The 9,591-nt window shown below is 39.7% G+C and overlaps 1 protein-coding gene across 9 annotated transcripts in view; it reads left to right on the forward strand.

The window, feature by feature from the left end:
- cyst (cysts) overlaps positions 1-9,379 on the forward strand; it is a 97,113-nt gene extending 87,734 nt beyond the window's left edge. For all 9 annotated transcript variants that reach the window (XM_065230102.1, XM_065230105.1, XM_065230106.1 and 6 more), the window contains one exon: positions 7,644-9,379. In XM_065230102.1, coding sequence (XP_065086174.1) covers positions 7,644-8,091 — 448 coding nt within the window. In that variant the 3' untranslated portion in view covers positions 8,092-9,379. The remainder of the gene's footprint in view (positions 1-7,643) is intronic.
- The last annotated feature ends 212 nt before the right edge of the window (positions 9,380-9,591 follow it).

Below are 9,591 nucleotides of genomic sequence, written 5' to 3' on the forward strand. Positions count from 1 at the left end.
GAAAACTCCGTTCATGGCCACAAGGAAGAGGGTAACGTTGATAACTGAACCTCGCCCGTCTCTTCTCTGAAAAGCTGGGACCTCGTGTTGCCAACTGCGCCTCTGAAAGAGCGATCGGTCAGGAAATTTTTGATGAAGTGGACCATGGGTCCACACAGCCCCCAGTTGACAAGCTGCTCTAAGACGAGGGATGTCCACGTCCTGTTGAAGGCCTTCGATATATCCAACGAGACGATCTCGGTGTGGAGACCGCTATCGTTGGCACTCTTGAGGACCTCCCCTAATGTTGCAAAATAAGTTGACGTTCCGTACCCTTGACGGAAGGCGTGCTGTCGATGGTCTAGCAGGTTTTCGGCTTCAAGGAAATGCTTTAGCCTCCTGTTGACCATTCGGTCCAGGACCTTGGCCATACAGCATGTCAAAGCTATTGGCCGGAACTTGCTAGCTTCACGGGTTGTTTCATTGGCTTTTGGGATGGGAATGACTAAGTTGGTGAGCCAGGGCTTGTTGAAAAGCTCCAGCATCCGTAGCTGGCCTGGCGTTGGTAACCGCCGACTTTCCGTTGCTGCAGTGGAGGGCATGCTGCAATTCCTGCCAGGAGAATGGCTGGTTGATGTCCGAGTTTCCAGCGTCAGAAGAAACAGAAAAACTTGCAATGGATGACGTCGAAGGCTTAGCTTTCCGCTTGAATTCTTCTTCGTACTTTTCAGGGATCTTAAGGGTGGTTCCAGTTATTTCAGGGAAGTTCCAAAGACTGTATGAAAGTCCAAATCAGGGTAAGTTTCAATAAATTCAAGATAGATCCATTAACTTCTGGAAAAGAAAAAAAATCACTGAAACAAACCCATTTAGGGATTTTCCGGGATTTATCCGGAATCTCAAATGCTGAGATTCTCCGAAATTCCACGTGGGATTGATCTCTGAATCTAGAATCCTACTTGGGATTGTATAATGGCACTGTTTTAGGATTCACCGTAATTTCCAATATGATTCTTTTGAATTTTTCTTTGATTATAGGGTGTCTCTTTCTGAATGAGAATTCCTTTTGGAATTCTAAATAATCCCATTTGATGTACTCCAGAATCCCACTGAAGCATCTTTCTTGGGATTCTCCAGAGTCCTGTGGAATCATGCCGAATCTCTTTTGGAATTATCGAGAATTCATCTTTGATTCTCGTCAATCTTGGGCTTTGACGGTATTCCTTTTAAGAGATCACTTGTGGGATTCTCTAGACCATTTCATTTAGATTCTCCCGGATAATGCTGGACATTTACCGGAATCCCTCCTGGGAATCACTGAATCAAACCCCTTTTAGGATTTTCCGAGCGGCGCCGGTGGTTTAGTGGTAAGCGTGGTTGCCTCTCACCCCAAAGGGCCTGGGTATAAAATCTCTGATCACGCCTTCCTTCGGAAGTAAAGTCGTTAGTCCCAGGTTCATGAGTTGAAGGGTCGATAGGTATGGTCCAGGTGTGAGAGCTGCTTTCCTGGCGTTGGTAGCATTGGTACTCAGTACGGAAAACAAATCAAGGGATTTGCCGGGATTTCTATTGAAATTCTCCGGAATCTTAAATGCTGCGATTCTACGGAATTCCACGTGGGTTTTGTTGGATATAGGCCACTCTATTATATAAGAACAGCCCTATTGAATGAGAGTTCACTCGTGGCTATTATCCCGCCAGTTAGTGCTCACCCTTGCCATAAGTGAATATCTTATTGGAGAGTAATCATCGGCTCTCTCTCTCTCTCTCTCTCTCTCTCTCTCCCTGTTCCCTCTCCAGTTACCCTTCAATCCCTTTCTGAGCACTTGTATTCGCACGAAGCAGACTCTGCCTCTTTGCATCTCGGACCATCGCGTGGATAGGACGTACATACGCGTAAGTAGCTGATCATCCAAGCATCGTCCAACCATCCGATCCCCCACTGAGTATTGGATGGTAGGACGCCACAGGTTTCATCTCCGAAATGCCACCTTGGATTCATCTCCAAAATTCCTCCTAGGATAATCCAAAATTTCGTGTTGAAATAATCTGGAATCTATCTTGGGATTCTACGTTGTCATTCTTTTAGGATTCACCGGAATTTCCAATAGGATTCTTTGAAATCTTTCTTGGATTATTTGGAGTCCCTATCTGAACGAGAATTCCTTTTGGAACTCTATACAACCCTATTAGATGTACCTCAGAATTCCACTGGAGACTCTCGAGCATCTCTCTTGGGTCTCCACAGTCTTTTGGAATAATTTTGAATCCCACATGAAACTCAGTATAAATTTCGGAAAATACCTATAAGGGCACTAAAGAACTCCAGTGTCCTTATACTGAGTTCCGAGGGATCTTCTTGGAGGTTCCGGGGGAGCTTCTGGGAGGTTCCGGGGATGTTTTGGGATGCTCCGGGGGAAGTTGTGGGAGAATTTGTGGGGGGGTTCCAAGGGAGCTTCAGTGGTGCTCTGGAGGAGCTTCTAGGAAGTTCTGAAGTAACTTCAGGAGAGCTTTTGATGAGCTTCAAGGGGTTTTCGAGGGAACGTTAAGGGTGTTCCGAGGGAGCTTCGGGGAAGTTCCAAGTGATTTTCAGAGAAGTTCTTATGGAACTCCAGGGTAAGTTTTATAACAATTCAGTTTTGAAGTAACTTCACAGAAATTCAGAGGGAATGTCAGAAATGTGCAGAGGAAGCTAAATGGCAATTTTAATGGAAGTTCCGCAAGAAATTCAGGGAAGATCGGTATAAGAGTTTCCTCGAAACTTTCCAGAAGTTTGTTTGGAATAAACTTCGGACCGTTACGATAAAGCTTTCGGAACAGTTTATGTGAAATTCCGAATAGTTTCAGGGGATCTTCTTGTATGTTTTGAGGGAACATTGCAAGCTTCATGGCAACTTTTGAGAAGCTTCATGAGTTGTAGGACAAAAGGTCGAAAGACAAATGGTCGAAGGACAAAAGGTCGAAGGACAAAAGGTCGAAGGACAAAAGGTCGAAGGACAAAAGGTCGAAGGACAAAAGGTCGAAGGACAAAAGGGCGAAGGACAAAAGGTCGAATGACAAAAGGTCGAAGAACAAAAGGTCAAATGGACGAAAGGTCGAATGAACGAAAGGTCTAATGGACGAACGGTCGAATATACAAAATGTCAAATATACAAAAGGTCGAAGAACAAATGTCGAAGGAAAATGTCGAAGGACAAAAGGTCGAAAGGACAAAAGGTCGAATATAGAAAAAAAAAAAACAAATGTACAAATGTAGACTGTATAGAAGGTCGAATGGGCAATTGAACTTAGAGAGATAAATGGTCAAATGGACAAAAGGTCAAAATAATCACAAGGTCCAATCGACAAAAAGCCGAATGGAAAAAGGTCGAAATGGAAAAAAAAGTTCGAAGGATCGAAAGGTCGAGTGGACAAAAGGTTGAAATGTACAAAAGGTCGAATGCAAAAAGTGTAGAAGTGGACAAAACGTTGAAATGGACACAAGGTCGAATGGAAAAAAGGTCGAATGGATAAAAAGTCGAATGGATAAAAGGTTGAATGGACAAAAGGTAGAATGAATAGATGGTTGAAATTGACAAAAGGAAGAACTGACAGAAGGTTGAATGGACAAAAGGTCGAATGAACAAAATATCAAATAGAAAGAAAAAAAAGCTCGAATGGATAAAAGGTCGAATGGACAAAATTTTCGCTTGGCAAAAGGTCGAATGGATAAAAGGTCGAATGAATAAAAGCAAGAATTGACCGAAGGTCGAATGAACGAAAGGTTGAATGGAAAAATGTCAAATGAACACATGGTCGAAATGGACAGAAGGTCAAAACAAACTGGTAAATTTGTAGGAGGATTAAACGGGAGGCTAACTCTCAAGGAAAAGTTTCTTAAGAGTATTGGCATAGTATTTTCATAAAGTTCTTTTTAAGAGCGATAATTTCCTAAACAATATTTTGTAAATTTTGATGTTGGTTTTTTTAATTGTTGTCCACCTTGACTTTTTGTCCATTTCGACCTTTTTTCCTTCGAAGTTAAATTCATCCTTTTGTCCCTCTTTGTTCAATTCGACCATTTGTTTATTTAACATTTTGTCCCTTCGACCTTTTGTACTTCTAGGTTCAATTCGACCGTTTGTGTTCATTCGACCTTTTGTTCATTTTGGCCTTTTGTCTATTCGACCTTTTGTTCATCTTAGTAACATTCAATCTTTGGTCCGTTCAACCTTTTGTTCAATTCGACATGCTTATCATTTGACCTTTTGTCCCTCTAAGTTCAATTCACCCATTTGTCCATTCCACCTTTTGTACCTTCAACTTTTTGTTGATTCGATCTTTTGTCCGTCTGACCTTTGACATAGATTCATGCGAAGTTCTGAGTAGTTTCTAGTAGGATCTTATGGTATGTTTTGATGGAGCTTTTAAAGCTTCAAGGGAACTTTTGAGAAGCTTCATGGAACTTTTTGAAAAGTTCCGCGGGAACTTTTTGGACGATTTAGGATAACTTGTAGGAACATGGGAAGGAACTTCTGGGAAGGTCCGTGAAACCTCTTGAGTATGTTCCGAGGGATCTTCAGACAAGTTGCAAAAGAACTTCTGGCAAGTTTTAAGGGAACTTCAGAGGCGACTAGAGGTAGCTTTTATGAAGCTTCCTCGGAACTCCCTGAAAAGTGCGGTGACCTTTCGAAGTTCAAGATCTATGAGCTTGTCTAAAGTTCCGTAAACGTGTCGGATGTTCCGTCAACTTGTCGGAATATACGTCAATTTATCAGAAGTTCCGTCAACTTCTTGGAAATCTCGTGAATTTCTCGGAAGTTGTATAAACTTGTCGGAAGTTGTATGAACTGGAATTTTTATGTACTTCTCGGAAGGTAACGACATTTCCAACTTCTGATAAGTCCACGAAACTTCTTACTGTTCACAGATCTTCCGACAAACTCTCATAACCTCACTTATAACTTCTGAAAATTGCATACGTCTTCCGACAAGTTCTCGGAACTTCTAAAAAGTGCAAAGGTCTTCCAATTATTTCACGGAACTTCTGATTAGTTCAAGGATCTTCCAACTAGTTTAAGCTTCTGCTGCCTTGTTCACGAAACTTCAGATAAGCTTAAGGATTTTCCGACTAATTATTGGAATTTCAAAGAAGTTCATCGATAGCCTGACAGGTTCACAAAACTGCCGATAAGTTCCCGGAACGTTTGGAGGATTTTACGTTGCTTTTAAGAACGTCATTGGAGGCTTATAGGACTTATAGGACTTCAGAGATATGTATAGAGCTTCAGTAAAAACAATCTGGCCAATTGGTTCCAATTGAAATATTTATACAGAAAGTTGCTTGCTTCTCGCTAAAAAGTTGATTATCATTACATGGAAAATCTCTAAAATTCGAATTAAGAAAAAAATAACTGCACACCCAATTAAGCATAAAAGTGCATTAATTTATAACTTATATATCTATTCTGCCAAAATCTCCATCAAAACAACTCTTATAGCAACCTCAAAAGCAAACAAAACAATGGCTGAATGGAAAAAATGTCGAATAGACAAATGGTCGAATAGACAAAAGGTCGAATAGACAAAAAGTCGAATAGATTAAAGGTCTAATAGACAAAAGGTCGAATAGACAAAAGGTAGAACAGACAAATGGTCGAATAGACTAAATTTCGAATAGACAAAAGGTCTAATAAACAAAAGGTTGAATAGACAAAAGGTCGAATAGACAAAAGGTCGAATAGACAAAAGGTCGAATAGACAAAAGGTCGAATAGACAAAAGGTCGAATAGACAAAAGGTCGAATAGACAAAAGGTCGAATAGACAAAAGGTCGAATAGACAAAAGGTCGAATAGACAAAAGGTCGAATAGACAAAAGGTCGAATAGACAAAAGGTCGAAAAGACAAAAGGTCGAATAGACAAAAGGTCGAATAGACAAAAGGTCGAATAGACAAAAGGTCGAATAGACAAAAGGTCGAATAGACAAAAGGTCGAATAGACAAAAGGTCGAATAGACAAAAGGTCGAATCGACAAAATATAGAATAAACAGAAGGTTGAATAGACAAAAGGTCAATTTGACAAAAGGTCGGACAGACAAAAGGTCGAATAGACAAAAGATCGAATAGACAAAAGGTAGAATAGACTGAAGTTCGAATAGACTAAAGGTCGAATAAACAAAAGGTCGAATAGACAAAAGGTCGAATAGACAAAAGGTCGAATAGACAAAAGGTCGAATAGACAAAAGGTCGAATTGACAACATATCGAATAGACAAAAGGTAGAATAGACAAATGGTCGAATAGACTAAAATTCGAATAGACTAAAGGTCGAATAGACAAAAGGTCGAATAAGCAGAAGGTTGAATAGACGAAAGGTCGAATAGACAAAAGGTCGAATAGACAACATATCGAATAGACAAAAGGTCGAATAGACAAAATATAGATTAAACAGAAGGTTGAATAGACAAAAGGTCAATTTGACTAAAGGTCGAATAGACAAAAGGTCGAATATACAAAAGTTCGAATAGACAAAAGGTCTAATAAACAGCAAGTTGAATAGACAAAAGGTCGAATAGACAAAAAGTCGAATAGACAAATGGTCGAATAAACAAAAGGTCGAATAGACAAAAGGTCGAATAGACAAAATGTCGAATAGACAAAAGGTCGAATAGACAAAAGGTAGGATAGACTAAAGTTCGAATAGACTAGAGGTCGAATAGACAAAAGGTCAAAGATACAAAAGTTCGAATAGACAAAAGGTCTAATAAAAAGCAGGTTGAATAGACAAAAGGTCGAATAGACAAAAGGTCGAATAGACAAAAGGTCGAATATACCAAAGGTCGAATCGACAAAAGGTCGAATAGACAAAAGGTCGAATAGACAAAAGGTCGAATAGACAAAAGGTCGAATAGACAAAATGTCGAATAGACAAAAGGTCGAATAGACGAAAGGTCGAAATGGATAAAAGGTAGAATGTACAGAAGGTCGAATGGACAAAAAGTTGAATTGGACAAAAGGTTAAAAAAAATAAACTGGTCAAATTGATGGAGGATAAAATGGGAGGCTAACTCTCAAACATTTTTTTTTTTTAAATCATGACCAGTTGTGTGGAAAATCAAGAAATCAAATAGATTCTGTGCGTGTCACGGCTATTTAAGAGAAAAATGACTATCTTTCTTCAGAATATGTTCCTTCTTTAAATCATGAGTAATTCTTTGGAAGTATTGACATAGTATTTTGTTAGTTTTGTGTTTGTCTATACATTTTTTGGAAATTTTGTTGTTGATTTTTTGAACTTTTGTCCACTGCTATTTTTTGTCCATTTCGGCATTTTATCTATTCAACCTTTTTTCCCTATAAGTTCAATTAGACCTTTTCTCTAATCGACCTTTTGTCTAATCGACCTTTTGTCAAATTGACCTTTTGTCTCTCTAAGTTCAATTTGACCTTTTGTCCACTCGACTTTTTGCCTTTTTACCTTTTGTCCTTTGACCTTTTGTCTTTTGACCTTTTGTCCTTTGACCTTTTTTCCTCTGACCTTTTGTTCTTTTACATTTTGTCCTTTGACCTTCGACACTTTAGCCATTCGAGCTTTTGTCCCTTCGACCTTCTGTCCATTTGAGCTTTTGTCATGGATTTTCCCAAAACTATACTAACTCTCACCTACCCCTTCTCGCCCGCACAGAACCAACACGTACCCGAAAATCCCGGAACGGTATCGGCTGCGAAGTTCGGACACCTACCAATCCCCGCAGCACCACTACGGCGTCAGCAGCAGCCCGCAATCGCATCCGCACTCGCCTTCATCGCCGTCGCCTTCGCACACATCCTCGCAACGATCGGCGTCGATCCACGAGCAATACCTGCAGCAACATCATTACCACAACCAAAATCAGCATCAACATCATCATCATCAGTTCCACCCGCAGCACCACTCGATGCACACGACTCCGCTTTCCTCGCGCCACTCCAGCCTCCAGTCGCCTCCGCCGGTGGGTGGTTCGTCCTCGTCCCCAGCCGATATCGGTAACATCGGCAGTGGCGGCGGTGGGGGCAACAGCAGCAATAACAACAACGGCAGCAACAAGAAGGACTCCACCAAGGGCAAGGAGGAAGAGGTAATCTATTTTTGATACATGCCAGTTGAAGTCGAAATATAATCACCTGGACGTGCTGGACTGGATGCTGCTGTTTGCGCTGGTCGTCTCGCTGCTACTGTACGTTGTGATTCTGATCTTCCGACTGATCTTTCCTGTGTGATCTCACTCAGTTTCCTTTCCATTGTTTTTTTTTTTAATGCTATCAACTGCTATTATTTTGATTTGGAAGGCTCCCAGGTGGGCACGACGAGTTTTTAGGATTTAGTGAATGCATTCCGAAATTGTGTACAGGAAGGCGAAATACTGACATCAATTAAATTGATACACAATTGTACAAAATTATAGTTTTGGGTCCACCTGGGCGGAGAAAACCTTCCGCAAAGTCTCGCAATGCCACGTGCAATTTCCTTTCTTGTTTTAAGTACTATTTTACCCCAACACTGCTCTTTATTTAGAGCAATTTGGAGCGATTCAACTTATGGCCTATTTCTAAAATAAAAAAAAAAACATACAAAAGACATCAGAAGCAAATGAAAGCGAAAAGTGGACGATAAACGACTTAAGTGAAATGAAAATTAACTCAAAGACTCATAAAATACGTGTACTTTCAAACAAAAAAAAAATACATTGTAGTAAACCATCAGAGTTAAGACGTAGTGGGATTCGTTAGAGATGTTAAGGAAAAACTTGTTTAACTAGTAATTCACATATCTGTTTATGTTTAGCAAAAGGTAAAAAACAAGTGGGTTTTCGTAGAGAGAATGTGACGTTTTCCAATTCTATTCTCTTAGCCAATCCATTTCGCGTTCGATATCACTTCCGAATACGCACAACTACGATTTCTATCAATAAGAATTGAAGAACAACTCATTTGCCATTTCGCTCATTCCGAAAAGTCGATTATGATAATCATTCCACCTTGATCTTGATTCTTTCAGTGATGGTAGTAGTGTTGTACTGATTTTGACCGTAAAAGAAAACACAACAAAAAGACTCGAAAAATTACATTACGTGTGTGTATATGTATATAGCAGTAATGGTTATCTCTAGTTGTAAATTGAAAACCATAATCAGACGGTAACAGTAGCGAAGGTGTTAGGAAACTCTCATTCGCTGGAAATCGAAAACGATTGTCGAATATTACAAAACAACTTAAAACCAACAAGCAGTTAAACAAAACAAAACAAAACAAAAATTCAAACTCTGTTTCCGTTTCCTAATAAGCGTTTCTCTCGTCTCATGTGATCAAGTTGTTAGTTTTTTTCTACACATACACACAAATCAGCCGATGTTATATAGTAATAACAGACAAAGAGAGAGAGAGAGAGAAGAGAAAACAAAACATAAAACAAGAGTGTTGCATTTATAGCGGTAAGTTTTCACCGAGCGCGTATTTAAAGTACATACTATACATACTCTATATTTACCATACTATACAAAACTATTACGGATAACAAACAATGTTGCGCTAGATACTCTCAAACTAGCATTGCTACTTCAACAAATTTTAAAGAGACTGGAACTGGTTTAGAA

This window comes from Ochlerotatus camptorhynchus, unplaced genomic scaffold, assembly GCF_037179485.1.
Source record: "Ochlerotatus camptorhynchus isolate MF236.1 unplaced genomic scaffold, CSIRO-AGI_Acam_v1.1 ptg000328l, whole genome shotgun sequence".
In the NCBI taxonomy this organism is placed as follows: domain Eukaryota; kingdom Metazoa; phylum Arthropoda; class Insecta; order Diptera; family Culicidae; genus Ochlerotatus; species Ochlerotatus camptorhynchus.